The sequence below is a fragment of the Chiloscyllium plagiosum genome, unplaced genomic scaffold (assembly GCF_037043375.1).
Source record: "Chiloscyllium plagiosum isolate Xiang-an unplaced genomic scaffold, Cpla_swu_hap1 HiC_scaffold_7, whole genome shotgun sequence".
Lineage (NCBI taxonomy): Eukaryota > Metazoa > Chordata > Chondrichthyes > Orectolobiformes > Hemiscylliidae > Chiloscyllium > Chiloscyllium plagiosum.
Genome location: NW_028270145.1, coordinates 23,176,854 through 23,197,353, shown reverse-complemented (window position 1 = coordinate 23,197,353; position 20,500 = coordinate 23,176,854). Strand labels below are relative to the sequence as shown.

Sequence of the window (20,500 nt, the reverse complement as noted above, 5' to 3'; positions counted from 1 at the left end):
CCTGGACAGTGGGGGCCGCAGGACGGCTTGGAGGAGGGGGCGGCTGTGGTAACGTTGACTGAGTCCGAGTCCGGGCGGTGAGGAGTCGCCAGGGCGGAGGGCGAGGTGGTGTAGGACAGGGAGGCATTGAGCGAAGGAGAGGAGGATTCCAAGGAAGACGACGCCAATGACGATGCCTCCTCCGTGGTCAAGGCCCGACCTGCAGGCCCGACAGCTGTCACCAAACGCTCCGTCTGACCTCCGCCGGTCGCGGTAGGCCCCGGTGGTGTGCCAGCCTCAGTGAGGGCTGGAGCCGGGGTCGCTGTTCCGGAAGCTTCTCCCGCCACCAGGGTGGACGCTGCTAGCAGCGTCCCCGCTTGGACCGTGGAATTCAACGCGCCGTCCCAGGCACCCTCCGTCGCGTTGAGTGCCCCCGTGACAGGGTTGCTCCCCCCTGACCCCTTGTGGGCATCGCTGAGCCGAGTGGTCACTTCCTCTCCCTCCGGCATTCCCACCCACTGCTCGTTGGTGATCGGAGTGGTCCCTGTGACGTCCGCTCCATGCTGGGCTCTGGGCGGGCGCCCCTCAGAGGTAGAGGTGACCTGTCGGGTCGTGATGGTGGGCACCGTCGTGGTCGGCTTCTTGGCTCCGAACCAGTTTAACCAGCAGCAGGCCTGGGGGAGAGCTCCCCAGATCAGGCAGAGCAGCACAAGCGTTGCTGCTGTACTCATTGCAGTCTGTGAAGGCGAGCCGCACTGTACTGGCTGTGCTGAGAGAGCTGGTGTTAGTACCGAACGTGTCCCGCACTGAACACACCCGCTCCCCCGCGCCCCATTCACACTATAAAAACCACAGCGAGAGCCAGGAGGTGGGGCTGGATCACTCTCGTTGGGAGGCCGCTCGTCATTGGCTCCCTGTGCTTGGCGTTCCCGGGACAAGGTTAATGAGTTTCAAACAGAGCTGGGCTTCTATTCACACACAACGCACTCAGCAGAAAGGCAGCAGACTGAGCCAATGTTCTGCTAACAACTTGGCCACAGTCCCACTGACAATTAGGAATACCTTCCCTCTCCGTTTCTGCATCTGTTCCCAGACTGAATTCTTTGGAGCGATTTGCAGTCAATCTGGCTTCAAACCTCTCTCAGTAATCTCCCCCCCTTCACGAAGTTCGGGCACACACCCATAGAGACAGATACACACAGACACAGACACGCACACACACACACACGCAGACATGCACAGAGACACGCACACAGAGACTCACACACAGTCAGAGATGCACACAGACAGAGACACATGCACAGACATAAGCAGATACATACACACAGACACACAGTCAGAGATGCACACAGAGACACACACCCTCACACAGATATACACACACACACACACAGAGACAACACACACGCACACACACAAACACAGATACACACACAGATACCATAACGACCATCCCCTCATCCCTTCGAATTAACCTTCACACTTCCTACTTCAAAAGCCAAGCCCCTCTCCTCACATCCTTAACCATGTGCTGCCTGTACTTGCTCTCTCGTATCAAACAGCAGCAGCTCCCAGTGTCAGACCTCTACCTCCTCCCCCTCCAGCAAACATACGCCCTGTTTGAAGGTGATAACACACACACGGAGCTCTCTGCACTGGGATACCAGCTCGGTTAACTCCAGCCAACTGGTAGCGACCTCCCATGTGGCCCTCGGGTGCCTGCTTCGAGGTGTTGCTGTCTGAGAGCTTGTCGGGTCTCCCCACACATATAACAACCAGCTTACTGCTGGCTACCTTCCACTGGAGGCTGGCTTGTATTTGCCTAACAATCTCATGGCCCACCCCCCCACCCAAAGCACTTGACCTCCAGCGAAGGCCCTGCAGCGGTGCAGAAATCACAGCAGCCAAAGTGTGCACAGCAAGCTCCCATAACCAACATATGGCCAGATTCTGCTTTTTGTTTCAAGCGAGATTATCTGCGAGGTAGGTATTTGGTCTGAGACAGGGGGAAAGCTCTTGTGCTTCTGTAGGATTAAAGACAGACCTCTTCAAACAAGGCAAATTATCGAAAATGCTCCAAATAACATCAGGCCATGGCTTGGGTTCTTGGCGAGAGGGTGAAAAACAGGGGCTGGGGTGATGGAGAAGCATCCAATGTGGATACAAAATGCAAAAGAAACTACTGTCTTCCACGAGATTATAATTTTTCAATCCATTACGCTTGGACCCTGTAAGAGTGCTGTGGTACATCCTCCTCTGGACCAGAAAGAGTCTGTATTGCCCATTCTGTGTTACCTAATAGCTACAAGTATTCCTACTCCTAACAGCTCGCGCAGTCACCTCAGAGTTACAGTTTGTGTGCGCGCGCTTAGGTCCCAACCTGGAGATGCAGCAGGGCCCTTCCAGTGCAGGACTGAGGGTGTGCTGCATTGTCCAAGGGGCCGTTCCTTTTTAAATGGGAACAGGGCAAGAAAGCAGAGTTCCCAGTTCCCCTTCCCAGGTGAACGTAAATAACCCCATTGCCGCGCTTTCAGGAAAAGAGCAGAGAAACTCTACCCAGTCCCTAGGCAGGTATTTACTCCTCGACCAACAATGAGTGAGAAATATGATCAGTGTGTGTGCGCGCGTCTGTCTTTGTCTGTGTGCGCGTGAGGGGGGACTCTTGCTGTGCATAAAATGGCTTCCACAATCCCCACACCACCACAGTGGCTGCATTCTGAAGTAAAATCCTCTCAGCTGTACGACACCACAGGCGGGCTGAGGGTGCAAAAGGTTCGACAGACATGAAGTGCCTTCGCTTCCCGACTGCCATCAACAGGGGGTTTTTCGGAGGTAGCACCTCCTCATTAATTAGGCGTTTTATTTTCCCCGCCTATTCCTCCCTTCATTCCCTCCATTTCACCAAATCATCACCTAACCTTTGATGCAGAGGTCTTTTGAAGGCTGGATCACTTGAACGATGAGTGAAAGAAAAGCCACATTTGGTGGGACGGTATCCCAGGAAGTATCAGAACAGCTATTTCAAAACCAGGGGGTACAGAGAGAGAAAAAGAGATAAAGAGGAACTAGCTGCACTACGCTTGCAGAGACTGGCACAATACAATGGGCTGAATGGTCTCCTTCCATGGTATAACCATTCTCTGATTGTGTGCAGAGAGAAGAGGGAGTGTGAGTGAGAGAGAGAGAGAGAGAAAGAGATGGGGACCGGAAAGAGTGGAGAATGGAGAGGATGGAAAAAGGGAGTGGAGAGAGGGATAGTGAAGGGAAGGAGGGGGAGAGATAAGAAGGATAGAGAGAAAGGGAGGAGATTGGCCAGGTAGGAGACCACAGAGTGAGAGGTGGGGGAGAAAGGGATAGAGTGTGAGTGACAGGTGTGGAAGGAGGAGGAGGGATGGAGAAAGAGGAGAACGAGAGGTGTGGGAGGAGGAGGAGGGAGAGAGAGATGGAGAAAGAGGAGAACGAGAGGTGTGGGAGAAGGAGGAGGGAGAGAGAGATGGAGAAAGAGGAGAAACTGAGGGTACGGCCAGAAATGAAGAGAAGAGAGGAACATAAGTGAGAGGGAAGGGAAAGGGAAGAGCTATGAAAGACCAAAGTGATGAGAGAGAGAGAGAGAGAGAGAGAGAGAGGAAAATCAGATCGTTCTAACATAGTGACATCTAATTTCTCAAACAAGAACCAAAATTGCTGGAGAAACTCAGCAGGTCTGGCATCATCAGTAGAGAGAAAGCAGAGTTACCGTTTCGGGCCCCATGACCTTTCTTCAGATCTCTACGTTAATTGCAATTTACTCTCTAGTGTTCTTTCAAAAAGGCTGCAGTCGCAGAGAGTAAAAGACAAAACATGCTGTGCAAATTGAAGGTGCAGTATCTGCTTGTATAATTGCCTTTTGCTCACTCCCTGCCCAAACATAGTGATTTGTAAACACTGATTGCTCGGCTCCCCGGCTACAGGAAATGGCAGAATTACAGGAACGGTTAATGAGCTGACTCTGAGACTACAAGCAATGATGATCGCACACACCCCCCCACCCCTAGACCCTGTCAGAAAGCATTCGAGAAGCACATCCGACATGCCTCGACACAGATTTACAAGCAGGGGAAAGATGGCTGACAGTGATTCGTTTCAACAAACAGCTCCAAGAATTTAGGGAGCACTTAGAAAGAAACAGTTTCACGTCAACACCCATTTGCTCTCACTTTTCATCTCGACTGGTTTACATTTGTTTGATCTTTCCATTGACAAAGTCACCTTGAATCTCGTGGTTGGTTGAGGCTCTCTCCGAGATTTCCAAGTGTGCCAGGGCCCCCAATCTGCTCCCAGAAAGCACTGCCTCAGCCCAGCCCAGAGGGCTCCTGTGACAGGTAAGGGGGTAAAATAACTCCCGACTCCTTCACACGCTCCTCCAACCACACAGCTCAGATTCTCTCCCCACGGAATCAACTCACAGCACACAAATGCGAGGTAGTAATAACCGGACGCAGTCCTCGGCCACGTGGGAAGGTTAGATATTCCCTGGATGCTCCCTCACAGCAGGGTGAGTCTGCCATTGCTAGCTCTGCCCCTGGCGGCTCTCCATCTCCAAGTAAGGATACAGCCTGCTCCGTGCGGAATACCTGGTTGGCATTTCAGTGCGACGCCGAGGGAGTGCCGCACAGTCGGAGGCGCCGATAAGACCGGAAAGTGAACCTGCGTTTCCCACTTGTGAAACACCGCATCGTGCTACCCTGATGGAGAGCGTGGGACTCCGCCCCAGTATCCCGGACGGTATTTATCCCTCAGAGACTGTAACCCGAGCATGGATGATAAGCCAGGGCGAGCTGGTGGCCGAGTGATATTATCACCAGACTGTTAATCCAGGGCCCCAGTTAATGTCCTGGGGAACCGGGGTCACATTCTGCAGGTAGCGGAATTTGAATTTGATTTAAAAATCTGCAATTCAGAGTATAATGTTGACCATGAACCGACCGTTGGGAATTCCCAACTGTCCTTTAGGGAAAGAAACTGCCATCCTTACCCGGTCAGCTCTACATGTGACTCCAGGCCTACAGCAATGGACCCTAACAATCAGGGGTCTACCCAGTGATGACCTCATCCTGCGAATGATTATTAAAAAAACTGTATTTGCTCCTGGACAGAATGGGAAGCACAGACTGGTCGATTATTTGGATAGACATAACGAGCTAGGCTATTGGTGGGGGGGAAGCAGGGAGCTAGCATGGGGGTAATGATGACAGGCCAGTGCAGGTACAATGGGCTGAATGGCCTCCTTCAGCAGCAGTTCTGAGATTTTGAAACCGTGCACATCATTAACAGGGCTCAAGGCAGGAGCAATTTCAGGCTCTGAGCGGCTGCGTTTTTCGAGTATTGCTCTGTTTAATAAATACAAGCAACGCAGGGCATCTCAGTCTCATCTGGTGCGCAGTCCGTTCCACGTGGGAAGAGCAGGATAGTTGCCATGTCCCGGGACACCGCAGACACCGGACACAGCACCGGCCCGAGCTCCAGTTTCCGAGAACACAAACAGAGAGTGCTGGAGAAACTCAGCAGGCCTGGCAGCATGCGGGAAGGAGAGAAGGCACAGTCAGCGTTTCACACCAGACAGGCTGAGTGTTACGTCAGAATGAAAGCCTTTTTCGAGGGGGTGGCACTGGGGGGGGGGCAGGGGAGAGTGGGGGCACAGATGGGGGGGAGCTGGAGAGAGGGGCAGAGAGAAGGGCAAGAGCACAGGATGGCGGGGAGAGAGGGGGGGGAAGAAGAGAGGGGGCGGGGAGAGAGGGGGGGCAGAGAGAGAGAGGGGGCAGGGAGAGAGAAGGGGGCAGGGGGCAGGGAGAGAGGGGGGCAGGGAGAGAAGGGGCAGCGAGAGTGTGGGGGCAGGGAGAGAAAGGGGGCAGGGAGAGAGAGTGGGCAGGGAGAGAGAGGGGGGCAGGGAGAGAGAGGGGGGCAGGGAGAGAGAGGGGGGCAGGGAGAGAGAGGGGGCAGGGAGAGAGAGGGGCAGGGAGAGGGGGCAGGGAGAGAGGGGGGCAGGGAGGGGGGGCAGGGAAAAAGAGGGGGCAGGGAGAGAGGGAGGCAGGGAGAGAGGGGGCAGGGAGAGAGAGGGGCAGGGAGAGAGGGGGCAGGGAGAGAGGGGGGCAGGGAGAGAGGGGGGCAGGGAGGGGGGGCAGGGAAAGAGAGGGGGCAGGGATTGAGGGAGGCAGGGAGAGAGGGGGACAGGGAGAGAGGGGGGCAGGGAGAGAGAAGGGGCAGGGAGAGAGAGGGGGCAGGGAGAGGGGGGCAGGGAGAAAGGGGCAGGAAGAGGGGGCAGGGAGAGTAGGGGGGCAGGGAGAGAAGGGGGCATGGAGAGAGGTGGGCAGGGAGAGAAGGGGCAAGGAGAGAGGGGGGCAGAGAGAGGAGGCAGGGAGAGGGGGGGCAGGGAGAGAGAAGGGGAGGCAGGGAGACAGGGGGTCAGGGAGAGAGGGGGTCAGGGAGAGAGGGGGTCAGGGAGAGAGAGGGGGCAGGGAGAGAGAAGGGGCAGGGAGAGAGAAGGGGCAGGGAGAGAGAGGGGGCAGGGAGAGGGGAGGGCAGTGAGAGAGAGGGCAGGGAGAGTGGGGGACAGGGAGAGACAGGTGTGGCAGTGAGAGAGAGGGTGGTAGGGAGGAGGGCAGGTAGAGAGGGTGGGGCAGTGAGAGAGAGGGGGGCAGGGAGAGGGTGGGCAGGGAGAGAGAGGGTGGGCAGGGAGAGCGAGGTTGGGCAGGGAGAGAGAGGGGAGCAGGGAGAGAGAGGGAGACAGGGAGAGAGAGGGGGCGGGGGGGCAGGGAGAGAGAGTGGGGCAGGGAGAGAGAGTGGGGCAAGGGGCAGGGAGAAGGGGGGCAGGGAGAGAGAGGGTGCAGGGAGTGAGAGGGGGCATGGAGAGAGAGTGGAGCAGGGAGAGAGGGGGCAGAGAGAGAGGGGCAGGGAGTGAGGGGGTGGCAGGGAGAGAGAGAGGGGGGCAGGGAGAGAGGGATGCGTGGAGAGAGGGAGGCAGGGAGAGAGGGGGCAGGAAGAGAGAGGGGGGCAGGGAGAGAGGGGGCAGGAAGAGAGAGGGGCAGAGAGAGGGGGCAGGGAGAGAGAGGGGGGCGTGGAGAGGGGGGCAGGGAGAGAGTGCAGCAGGGAGAGAGGGCGGGGCATTGAGAGAGAGGGGTGGCAGGGAGAGGGGGGCAGGGAGAGGGGGAGGCAGGGAGAGAGAGGGGAGGCAGGGAATGGGAGCAGGGAGAGGAGGGGGCTGGGAGAGAGAGTGGGGCAGGGAGAGAGAGTGAGGCAGGGAGAGGGGGCAGTGAGAGAGAGGGGGGCAGGGAGAGGGGGGCAGGGAGAGGGGGAGGCAGGGAGGGGGGCGGGGGCAGGGAGAGAAGGGTAGGCAGGGAGAGAGAGTGGGGCAGGGAGGGGGGCAGGTAGAGAGAGGGGGCAGGAAGAGAGAAGTGGCAGGGAGAGAGGGGAGGCAGGGAGAGTGGGGGCAGGGAGAGAGAGGGGAGGCAGGGTGAGAGAGGAGGCAGGGAGAGTGGGGGCAGGGAGAGGGGGGCAGGGAGAGAGAGGGGGGCGGGGAGAGAGAGGGGGGCGGGGAGAGAGAGGGCGTGGGGAGAGAGAGGGGGCAGTGAGGGAGAGGGGACAGGGAGAGAGAGGGGGCAGGGAGAGAGATGGGGGAGTGATAGAGGGGGGGCAGGGAGAGAGAGGGGGGCAGGGAGGGGGGCCAGGGAGAGAGAGGGGTGCAGGGAGGGGGCGGGGAGAGAGGGGGGGGCAGGAAGAGAGAGAGGGGCGGGGGGCAGGGATAGAGAGGGGCAGGGAGAGAGCGGGCGGGGGGGGCGGGGAGAGAGTGGGGGCCGGGGAGAGAGTGGGGGCCAGGGAGAGAGAGGGGCGGGGGGGTGGGGAGAGAGAGGGGCGGGGGGGTGGGGAGAGAGAGGGGGGCAGGGAGAGAGAGAGGGGCAGAGAGGGGGCGGGGAGAAAGAGGGGGCAGGGAGAAAGAGGGGGCAGGGAGAGAGAGGGAGCGGGGAGAGAGAGGGAGCGGGGAGAGAGAGGGGCAGGGAGAGAGAGGGGCAGGGAGAGAGAGGGGCAGGGAGAGAGAGGGGCAGGGGGTGGTGGGGAGAGAGAGTGGGGCAGGGAGGGGGTGAGGAGAGAGGGGGGCTGGGAGAGAGAGGGGCAGGGAGAGAGAGGGGCAGGCGGTGGTGGGGAGAGAGAGTGGGGCAGGGAGGGGGTGGGGAGAGAGGGGGGCAGGGAGAGAGAGGGGGCAGGGAGGGGGGCGGGGAGAGAGGTTACAGGGTTTGGGGGGGGAGGGGGTCATACACTGCGTTCCTGTGGAGGTGTAATCTGGTACAATAGCCTGGACAAACCTCATCACAGGCCACTCTGAATCTGCAGCATCAGGCTGTGAGTCCCCTAACAGACAGGGAGCCCCTGTTCCAGAACACAGTCTCCCTGCTCCCCAGAAATAACCTCTGCCTTACTGCAGGACAAGAGGAGTCCCCATGAGCAATGGGGACAGCCAGCCACTGAGGGGTTATATCAGGAAGCCACCACTATCAACACAAAATAGGATTTTATTCAGCAAAGCAACCCCTGGCAGGAAGGCGGAACGTCAACTGAGAAGCAAACTGAGATAGATCATTAAAGCGCTTGTGGAGATTCACTTGCTGCATTTTGATGGCGCCTTCACCACTTCAGGGCATACCCTGCTGTTTTCCAGCCTAAGCAGCATTTCTGAAGTGCGGGATCAGTGACTGATCCGTCTGGCCAATGTCAGAGCTTATCCGAGACCAGCAAATGCCAAGCTCTCTGAGCCCGGGATACTCCTGTGTGGCTTTCCCCTCCCCACAGTCTCACAAAAATGTAAGAATTAGCAGCAAGAGTAGGTAATTCCGTCCCCTGAGCCTGCTTCGCCATTTGATACGATGAAGACTGATTTCATCTCGGCCTCAACTCCACTTCTCTCCCCGCTCCCTGTCACCCTTCAACCCTTGACTCATTAACAATCTATCTCCTCCTTCAATTGACTCAATGTCCCAGCATCCACCACACTCTGGGGGGGGGGGGGGGTCAACTCCACAGACTGACAACAACCCTTTGAGAGAACTCATTCTTCTTCACTTTTGTTTGAAATCCGCTACCCCTCATCCTAAAATCCATGACATCTCGGTCTCGATTGGCCCACAAGGGGAAACGTCCTCTCGATATCTACTTTGCCGATCCCATTTACCGACTTATGTCCCTCAGTGAGAGCTTGGCGAGCGAGGTAGGTGTGTGCGGCTAGCTTTTATTATCTGTCCTTGCTTAACCTCACTGATGATGTGTGTTGAATGTGAATTACACCCTGGAGGAAACGACTCGGGGAAGTTTACCTAAAGTCCAGTTTGCTGCAGTGCAATTTCAATCCCTCAGTAGACTGGAACTCTTTCTTTCCCAGGCTATTCCTTGAATATTTTGGGAATGCTGGAGGTTTGCCAGCCTAAATCTGTGCCAAGCACTGAGCCAGTTCCTTCCCTTTCTTTCCCTCCCATCGGAATGCATTTCAAATCGAGGCACTATCAGCTCAGTATCCTGTGACTCCATCCTGGGAAGGTCCCACAGAACTGCACGCATTACCAAAAGGATGTGGACGCTTTGGAGAGGGTGCAGAGAAGGTTTACGAGGATGTTGCCTGGCATGGAAGGTGCTAGCTATGAAGAGAGCTTGAGTAGGTCAGGATTGTTTTCACTAGAAAAAAGGAGATGGGGGGGGGGGAGGGACCTGATTGAGCTCTACAAAATCATGAAGGGTATAGACAGGGTGGATAGAGATAAGCTTTTCCCCAGGGTGAGGGATTCAATAACAAGAGGTCACACTTTCAAGGTGAGAGGTGGAAAGTTTAAGGGGGATACCCGCGGCAAGTACTTTACACAGAGGGTGGTGGGCACCTGGAACACGTTGCCAGCAGAGGTGGGAGAGGCAGGCACGGTAGACTTAATATGCCTCTGGACAGATGCATGAGTATGTGCAGAGCAGAGGGATACAGATGCTTAGGAATTGGGCGACTGGTTTAGACAGTAGATTTGGATCGGGTTTACAGTTTCTGAGCTGTAAACTTTCTTTGTTCTTTGTTCTAACTCGCCGAGACCCTTCAGGATTTCAAAGGAGGCTTCTCTACCTGACCAGCCATCAACCGTCTATCAAACAGCAGAGAGACGAGGGGCAGGACTCCCTCATGACCTGTCCTACCTGTCCATCTTCCTTCCCACCTTTCCAGTCCACCCTCCTCTCCGACCTACCACCATTACCCCCACCTCCATCCACCCATCGCACTCCCAGCTACCCTCCCCCCAGCCCCATCCACCCGCCCTCCCATTTATCTCTCAGCCCCCAAGCCTCATTCCTGATTGCCTGAAATGTCGATTCTCCTGCTCCTCAGATGCTGCCTGACCCGCTGTGCTTTATCCAGTGCCACACTCTCAGCTCTGATTTCCAGCATCTGCAGTGTCCTCACTTTGGCCCTAGAGGATATTGTGTGTCCCAGGTCAGGAGGAGGTGATGGTGTAATGGGATGTCAGTGGGTAGGTGATCCACACTCAAGTTCTCAGGGTGTGACCCTGCACTGTCTCAGGGTCGGGGGTCACCTGATGTCACTTTTGTCTGGATTGGCCAATCAGTGGCCAGAGGCGAGTGTAATCTCAAAGCCGGAGGTCGCTGGAGGCCCCTGAAGACCAGAAGGAGCTTAGATCTTTCGCTCAGAGTGAGCGGGAAAGGAAAGAGTGCCTCCCTCTCTAAATGTGGCCCTTGCTCTCTGAGCGCGGCACCCTCCCTCTCTGAGCGCGGCACCCACCTCTCCCCTAAAGTGCACCTTTTCCAAAATAAACAGTTATGGAGACAGTCAAACCCTGCTCCATCTCTATGGGGACACACTGACCAATCAGAACCTACCCACAGATCCACAAGTGAAGGTTGACAGCTAACTGTTCTCGCTGCGTTGTCACATCAACATTTCCCTGGCGATTTCATCACATGACTTCCTGCCTCTCACAACCCAGCAGCACCCTCTCCCCCCAATCTTCGGTCATCCAACACGACCGAGCCCTATAGTCCGCTGCCTCCAAAAAACCCAATCGAAAAGCAAACAGGGTCTTCATTCTGCAAATGGAGAGATTGCCTTGATAGCGAACAGACAAAATGATCACAAAGAGTTCTCATTCTTTTCGAATACGCAACCGTCACGTTATAGAAAAATCACGCTTAACAGCGCTTAAGGTGTTGCATTATAGCCAACACACTTTTTAAAAGTTTGGGATTCAGAAACAACGTCCCCAATTCATCAATCACGTTACAGAGAACGGGCGTTGACAAAATGCGTGTTACAGCAGAACAACCTGTACAAATCCCTCTGCGTCTTAATGCCTCCTATGATTTTTGCCTCAGGATTTGCTTATTGCTGTTTTCAATTCTGTCAGGTTCCAGGGATAGCCCAGAGAGTCGGCAACACAAGCTGGCAGGAATGGCTGCATGTCACCCAGACTAACACAAGACAGAGCAGGGAGGGGAGGTCTCCCTCTGTTTACACAACAGATTTACTGCTCATTTTGAAGACAAGAATGTCTGGTATCAAAATGTCTGGTGCGAGAACAATAATTAAGATAAAATGCACGCGTGAATCCCAGCTACATTTACAATAGTTGACAAAAATATTTCTGCACTGACAGACCAAGCCTGCGTTTCCTTTCACCAGTCCTGGAATGCGCCTTGTGGACGTAACTTGCGAGAAATGTTTCATTATTAGGTTTACTCAATTAAGTAAAACTTGCTCAGTTTGTGGAATGCCAGAGGTTTGTGACTGAAATATCCATTAAGACCTCCCAAATCCTAAACCTAGATTCAAACTCACGTTGCAATAGAGGAAAGAGTGGCACAGTGGCTCAGTGGTTAGCCCTGCTGCCTCACTGTGCCAGGGACCCGGGTTCGATTCCAGCCTCGGGCAACTGTCTGTGTGGAGTTTGCTCATTCCCCCCATGTCTGCGTGGGTTTCCTCCCACAGTCCAAAGATGTGCAGGTTAAGGTGAATTGGCCGTGCTAAATTACCCATAGTTTTCAGGGACATGTGATTTAGGTGCATTAGCCATGGGGAATGCAGGGTTACAGGGATGGGTCTGGGTGGGATGCTCTTCAGAGGGCTGGTGTGGACGTATTGGGCCAAATGGCCTGTTCCCACACCGTGGGGATTCTATATGTGCAGGTTAGGTGGATTGGCCATGCCAAACCCATAGTGTCGAGGGATGTGCAGCCTGGGTAGGCCAGCCTTGGGAAATGCAGAGATAGGGTTTGTGAGGTGAATCCAGATGGGATGCCCTTCAGAGAGTCAGTGCAGACTCTCTGCACCGACATTAACCGCAAAAGTCGTTTTGTGGTTTTCGTGCACCACAACCAAAGCATGCAGACTATTGATCCACCCCTCTTTGTTTTGTTGACTTTAGTGTAACACGACAGCACAAAGGGATCTGGATATCCCTGTACCTGAATCACAAAAGGTCTGCACGCAGCTACAATAAGTAGGAAGGCCAATGGAACATTGGCCTTGATTACAAAGGGGCTAGGATCTAAAAGAATGGAAGACTCGCTACCAATGTGCAGTGCGTCGGTGAGATTATACCTGGACTACTGTGTGTAGCTATGGAAACATGGGCTTGTACTGGAAGCAGATCAGAGAGGACTCACAAGGTTGATACCCTGGGTGGAAGAGGTTGTCTTATGAGGAAAGGTATAGCAGTTCAGAAAAACGGGAGGCCATCTTATGGAAATAACTGAGATTCTGAGGGGGCGTGACAGAGTAGATGCTGAGAGGCTATTTCTTCTAGAACTATAAGAGGCACAGATGAAATATAAAAGCTCTCCCATTTAAGGGCAGAGATCTCTACCCCAGTGACCAGGGGAAACTGGGTCACTGCATTATAAACACAGGTAGATTTTTGACAAAGCAGTCATGGGGCATAAAGAGAGAGATGTGGGGAGGTGGTGGTGTACTGGAAATGTCACTGGACTAGTAATCAAGAACCCCAGATGAGTGCTCTGGGGATGTGGTTTTGAATCCCACCGCAACAGAGGTTGAAATTTGAACTCAATATGAATAATAATCTTGCCTCATGTAACCAATACTGATTCTTGTAAAATTCCATCTGATTCACTAATGTCCTCAGAATATTAAGCTTCCCAGAGAAGGAAATCTGCCATCGTTATTTGGTCTGGCCTACATGTGACTCCAGACCCATGGAAATGTGGTTGACTCTTACCTGCCCTCTAGAATGGTCAATAAATGCTGGCCCACCGAGTGAAGCTCAGATCACCTGAATAAATGTAATTAGGCAGAAAAATGGAGTTAAGGCCACAGGCTTTGCTGAACTGCAGAGCAGGTGATGGGCCAAATGGCCAACATCTGCTGCTCCTGTCGCTTATGATGTTATGAAACATTTCAAAATACTTGACCAAACTTCAAAGCTGATCATAAGACAACTGGCACTGGGCTTATTCTGCACCCTCTGGAAATAAAATAATGGATGGAAAATAGGAACCACATGTAGAGATAAATTAATCACATGGAAATGTTAACTCATTGTTCATATGTCAACAAGTTTGAGCTAGTGTTTGAGCTGGGCACACAACTTGCATTCAGGCAGAACCTTGAACATAATCAAACATTTCAATAACTTTCATGGGATTGTTAGTACTGTAAAATCTGACACCGAGTCAGACTAGGAGACATAAGGACAGGGGACCAAAAGCTTCATCAAAAAAGAACAGATGTCTTGCATTTACACAGAGCTTACTGAGACCACTAGGTACGTCAGAGCACTTTATAGCCAATGAAGTATAGTTGAAGTGTGATCACTGGTGTGTAATGCAAATGGCAGCCATATTACACTCAACAAACTCCCACCAATGGCAAAGTGGTAATAACTAGATAACTGTTCTTAATTTTCTAATGTTGATTGGAGGATAGACATTGGCCAGGACTCCACAGAGGACTTCTCCTCCAGAATAATCCTATGGGACCTATGAAGCCCAGGCTAGAAGGCAGAGCCTCGTTGAATCTCTTATGGAGGACATGGATTGGCGCCTGAATATTGAAGGATACAAAGCTTTGAGGAAGACAGGAAGCTAGGAAAAAGGTGCTGGGTGGATCTGTTAATTAATGACTGTATTAGCCCAAGAGATTGGGATGAGCTACATTCAGGAAATCACAATGGAGAAACAGTTTGGAGAGAGATGAGAATCGTCAAATACAAGAAGTAATTTATGGGATTGGCATCCCTCAACTGTAACTACATAGTAGGATATATGATGAAGAGAGAAAAACAGAAGCTTATTATATAAATAAGATAATAATTAGCCAAGTTTTTGATCGACATATAGACTTGAGAAATCAGATAAGTAGAGGTAGCCAAGATGAGGAGTTCATTAAAGGTTCTCGGGATAGTTTGTTAGAACAGTATGGTCTGTATCCAAAGGGACAGCAAGCTATTCTGGACCTGAGAATGTGATAGGATTAGCTAATGAGTTCATAGCAAAGGTGCCCCGAGGTTGCAGTGATCATGCTATGATTGAAATTTTATTCAGTTTGAAGGAGGGAAGAGTGGCTTTAAGACTAGTATTGTAAACTTAAGTCATGGCAATTACACAGGAATGAAAGCTGAATTAGCTAAAGTGGACTGTCAATTTAGCTTAAGGGATATAGATTCAATGGCAGATATTTTAAGGAAGCATAATGTAAGAAAATGAGAAATGATTCATTTTCAAATAAAGAATAAAAACATTAGCTGAGTATTAATGATGAGAGATTGCAGAGCTCTAAGATGTGGAGGGATTCTGATGCACGGGTTGCAAAAGACAAGTACAGCAAGTAATTAGGAAAGCGAATGGAATACTATCCTTTAACATGAGGGGAACTGAATACTAAGATAGAGAGATTAGCCTTCAGTTGTATAGGGCACTAGTGAGACCACTCCGGAGCATTCTGTACAATACTGCTCTCATTATTTAAATGAAGGATATAAATTCATTGCCAATGGTTCAGAAAAGATTTAAAATGACTAACACTTGGAATGGGCAGGTTATCTTGTGAGGAAAGGCTCAATGGGTTAGACTTGTATCCGCTGGAGTTTAGAAGGGTAACAAGCAAGAGGGAACTTGACGTGGTGAAAAGATGTTTCTCTTGTGGGAAAGATCCAGAACTAGGGATCCATGTTTCAAAGTGAAGGTAAGCCCATCTAAGTTGGCGATGAGGAGAATCTTTTTCTCACAGAAGGACATCTGTCCTTGTAACCCTCCAGTTCCAAAATAAGGAAAAAGCTGAGTCCCTTATTATTTTTAAGGCAGAGGCGGGTAGATTCCTGAACGGCAAGGCTGGGGCGGGGTGGTCTTCCGTTGTTCTGGGAAGGGAGGAATGTGGAGTAATCAGACCAGCCACGGTCTTATTGAATGGCAGAGTGATCTCAACGGGCCTAATCCTGTTCCTAATTCAAACATCAAGAGGTTATTTGCAATGGTCCATCAGTAGTCCATCTGTGCGTCAGCCATGTTTGTTTTACGCACACCCTGGAGTGGGTCTTACACCCAGCTCAGACCACAAGGGCCAGCTTTTAATGAGAGCCTTAGAAGGAAGGGGGAAAAGACCAAGAAGGCATTAGGGTGGGAATTCCGGGACGTACAGCTTAGACAACTGAAGACATGACATGAACAGAAGGAGACTGAGAGGGGAGGGTGTGTTAGGGTCTCCAAAATCGAGGGACACGGATATTCCTGAGGCTTGTAAGGCCGATTGATCGTCCAGAGATAAGCAGAGGTGAGGTCATGAAGGGACACAAACACAAATCAGAGAATTTTAAATTCGAGGCGTTGCTGGACTGAGATCAACAAGCATGACACCAACCAGAACAAATCCAGAATTTGGAAAAGGCCACGTCAATGGAACTAAACTCTTCCACATGACAACAGAAGTACAAATCCATATTGTTCAGTGACCCACAAACATCTATTAATAAAACGTTTGCTCACAGTTAATTGGAAGGATAAGCACACAAAGATTATGGAAATTGAAATCGTAGCTGACATGAGCTGAACACTCTTCTCTGACTAACGTTTGTGAAGATAGGGAGGGATGAGTCAGTGGAGTACACCTTGAGGTTTTCTCCCAAACTAACAAGACTTAAGGACTCAGTAGGAATCAAAGGAAATTGGGTCAATCGGTGCTGAATGTGTTACAGAAAGAAATATCCAGACAGGAAAAAGAATATTGGATTGAGACAGTAAGAAAGGAAAAATGAGGGGAGAAAATGACATTTCTTAAAATATCTAAGAACAATTCAATACCTTAAGGAATGAGTCCCCACTCACCAGATTTTGAGTGGTGGATATCAGCAATTCTCACCCTATTAAGTAGGTAATTGCTTACCAGAATTTACACCAAGATTAATTGGTAATTAAAAATGTCCATTGAGCACGTTGTCAAAATTACACTCCGTCGCCAATTTTGCCCATGGGCAAGGACAGTCATGTGTGTACTCATGCCCGAATGGCACGTGGCCGGTCACTCACAATGGCAAGGCTGCACAATGTGATGCCACTCACTGCCCACAAATCATAGCGACTCACTCTGTCCAGTGCCTCTCCCTCGCCCACGTCTCTACAACCTGCCTCTCCCATCCTTTTCCCTCTCCAATCACAAGTAAAACCTTGATTTGTCCAAAGGAGGCACCTTTCTTTTCTGGGTTCCAGTTGGCTGATTGAAAACAGTTTCCTCACATGTTGCCCCTCGGTCCAATATACCAATGTCAAGTTGTTGAGAAACCCAAAAGGGTTTCAAATTCCAATGACCATTAAGGTCTCCAGGTTGAATAATATATATTAGACATAGCTTTATCATGGGGATTTGTGTTAATACTTCCTCCACATCTGCACAAACGATCATGTTTAGGCCAATAGGAGTCGAACCCTTGTTTTGGAATACACTTGAAAATATGTTGCCTCAGTGTTTCTTTTTCCACTACATTTTGCACAACAATTTACATGACAGGAGAGAAAAGAGGTACAGGTATCCGCTACTTATTGAGCATTCGCTTTATGCTGTTTCACTTTTACAAAAGTGGCAAATCCTGAGTTTTCATTTTGAGCAGTTGTGGAGGTGGGGGAGGGGGTGCCTCCATTTTGAAATTTCCACCTCCATTTTGAAAACGCCACCTCCCTCATTTACGTTCTCTAACGCCCTTCTGCATCTTTCAGGCTTTGGGAGTCTGCCAATGAGTGTTAATTTTACTGTTTCATTAGTACCTCTTTTCGTGGACCAGAAGAGGATTTTCGCTTTTACGAAAAACGGCGGAATTTTTCCCATATAAATCATGCATATTCGCTTTCCGCCATTTTCGGCTTGTGAAAGGTTTCCTGGGAATGCTCTACTTTTGGGCAGTGGGGGATACCTGTAATTGGTTGGCAAGTTGACAAAGATTGGTCAAGGTTTAGCTGTGGAGAAAGCAAGGGTGATCCTAAGGCATCCCAGGCTCCCAGGGAATGAAACAAATGGCAGGCACAGTGGCTCAGTGGTTAGCACTGCTACCTCACAGCGCCAGGAACCGAGATTCGATTCCAGCCTCGGGTGACTGTCTGCGTGGAGTTTGAACATTCTCCCCGTGTCTGTGTGGGTTTCCCCTGCTTCCCTCCCACAGTCCAAAGACGTGCAGGTTAGATGAACTGGCCATGCTAAATTGCCCGTAGTGTTAAGTGCATTAGTCAGGGGTAAGAATAGGGTAAGGGAATGGGTCTGGGAGGGTTACTCTTCGGAGGGTTGGTGTGGACTTGTTGGGCCGAAGGGCCTGTTTCCATACTGTACAGAATTTAATCAATGTTGGGGACAGTCTCTCCTTATCAGGGCTCCTGAGACAGTAAAATGAACACTTGTGGGCACACCCTCAAAACTCTTCCAGCCTGAAAGATGCAGAAGGGCATTAGGGAACGTAAACGAGGGAAATGGCATTTTCAAAATGGAGGCACCCCCTCTCCCACAACTGTTCAAAATGAAAATTCAGGATTTACCGCTAAGCCACCAGCACATGGTGTAGAATGGACTCAGACACTTGGCCTGTGAGGCTGCAGCAGCATCAGGGAAGGCCCAGGGAAGGGCTTTTGGAGGGCTGGTTTCCCAGCCTGTGGTGGAGGCTGGTACAATTGCAACATTTAAGAGGCATCTGGATGGGTATATGAATAGGAAGGGTTTGGAGGGATATGGGCCAAGTGCTGGCAGGTGGGACTAGATTGGGTTGGGATATCTGGTCGGCATGGACGGGTTGGACCAAAGGGTCTGTTTCTGTGCTGTACATCTCTATGACTTTAAGTGGCCTCACCAGAACTTGTAAAATCCCTGCAAGATGATGTCCCAGCTCAAAGGTCTGAACAATGGAGGCCTTCCTTATCTACCTGTGTCACAACTTTCAATGACCTATGTATCTAGCTCTCTCTGACAACCCACCCCAGGACCCTACCATTAACTGTGAAAAGTCCTGCCCTGGTTCATTTTACTGAAATGCAACACCTCGCATTCATCTAAATCAAACACCATCTGCCCGTTGGCCCAATTGGTCAAGATCCCCTTGCAATCTTCGATAACCTTTCTCACTGTAGACTATACCATCACTTTTGGTCATGATGTGGAGGTGCCAGTGTGGGATTGGGTGGACAAAGTTAAAAAAATTGGTGTCATCTGCAAACGTATTAACCATGGTCTCAGTAATAGTTTATATAAATGACAAACAGCAGTGGACCCAGCACCAATCCCTGTGGAACACCGCTGGTCACAGGGCTCCAGTCTGAACAAACAACCCTCCACCATCACCCCCAATCAGGTCTGTTGTGGGCTTTTGTCTGGATAACTGCCATGCCCCTTCCTTGGATTTAACGCTATGGCTAATATCCTTTGTAAGCTATGGTTTGGCCAGCTTCCTGTTTCACTTTTGCACAGAAAGGAACAGACAATTGTTAAGCTTTTCCACTGTCATCATTTTAAGTAATTTTCACCAATGTGTCATTGCCAACTACAGCCTCATACCGTTGTATTTTTCTGTGTTTAGATTCAGGACCTTAGTCTCCAAAACCAACTACATCACTCTTCACCTTGATGAAGAATTCTATCATATTATAGTAACCAAACGGCCTCACAAAGGTTAGGTTGCCAATTATTCCTTTCTCACAATAGGGTGGTACAGTAGCTCAGTGGTTAGCACTGCTGCCTCACAGCGCCAGGGACCCAGGTTCAATTCCAACCTCAGGCAACTGTCTGTGTAGAGTTTGTCAATTCTCCCTGTGTCTGTGTGGGTTTCCTCTGGGTGCTCCAGTTTACTCCCACAGTCCAAAAGTGCACAGGCTAGGTGGATTGGCCATGGTAAATTACCCATAGAGTCCATGGATGGGTACATTAGGTGGATTTCCATGGGAAATGCAGGGATAGGGTGGATCTGGGTGAGATGCTCTTTGGAGGGTCGGTGTGGACTTGATGGGCCAAATGGACTACTTCCACACTGTAGGGATTGTATGAAAACCAAATCTAGGTTGGCCTGTTTTCTTGTTGGTTCCTCAATTTTCTTCTTATCCTCAAAACTATTCAAAATGGCACTGGATTGTGGCCTCAGTGGAAAAGCCTTTCACAGTATTTTGCTGTGTTTTCCTTTGTGAAATACACCTGACAATAAAACTATTCATTCATTTGTGCAGAAAACCATTCTATACACACTCCTCGCCTGTTGTATTATTAATTTCATTTGTCGAATCGGTAAGCAGATAAAGCCACAGTCAGTCCGGTATAGTCTGGGCTGACCTGGATTGTCAAGCAACTCGAAGGAAAGAATGCTATTTTGTCTTGGCCTACACCAGACATGTTCAATCATGCAAAACCTGTTCAGAACCACACAACCCTCACTCTCCACATTTCAGCTTTGGCAATCCTTTCTTCAGAATTTCACTGTCTTTCAGAAAGGATGTCAAACCGAAGCTCCTGTCTGTCCTATTGGATAGACATCAACAACCACCTGCATTTATAAAGCGCCTTGCACAATGCTAAACATCCCCATTACGGGAGTGTCATCGAAGAGGCGAACGGTCCCAGGGCAGTATTTTGAAGAAGGATGGGGGAGATCTCGGTGTATCCCTCAATCAACATGACCCGGTTGTCAGCTTACAGCAGTGTGTGGGATCAAGCTGTGTGCAAACTGGCCTTCGCATTTCATACCTTGCAACTGTGACTACAGGTAGCTCTTCCACAATGCGATGGTCGCAACCCCGTGTTATAGGAAAATCACACTTTAAAAACAGCACTTCAAGTGTTGGCGATGTAATCGCATTACAGTTAACACATGTTTTAAAGGTCCACACTTTAGAAACAATATCCCCAATTGCGTTAATAAAACACACGTTACAGCAGAACGACATGTACGCTTCAAGGATTAGGTTAGATTCCCTACAGTGTGGAAACAGGCCCTTCAGCCCAACAAGTCCACACCGCCCTTCCAAAGAGATACTCACC

General features: G+C 50.9%; 1 protein-coding gene across 2 annotated transcripts in view; it reads right to left on the bottom strand.

Moving 5' to 3' along the window:
- col18a1a (collagen type XVIII alpha 1 chain a) overlaps positions 1-20,500 on the bottom strand; it is a 323,813-nt gene that overhangs the window by 164,648 nt on the left and 138,665 nt on the right. The window contains exon 1 of one of the 2 annotated variants that reach the window (XM_043693211.2): positions 2-946. The exons of the other annotated variant lie outside the window; for it this stretch is intronic. Coding sequence (XP_043549146.2) covers positions 2-710 — 709 coding nt within the window. The 5' untranslated portion in view covers positions 711-946. Of the gene's footprint in view, position 1; positions 947-20,500 lie in introns of those variants that run through there. 2 annotated transcript variants of the gene reach the window in all.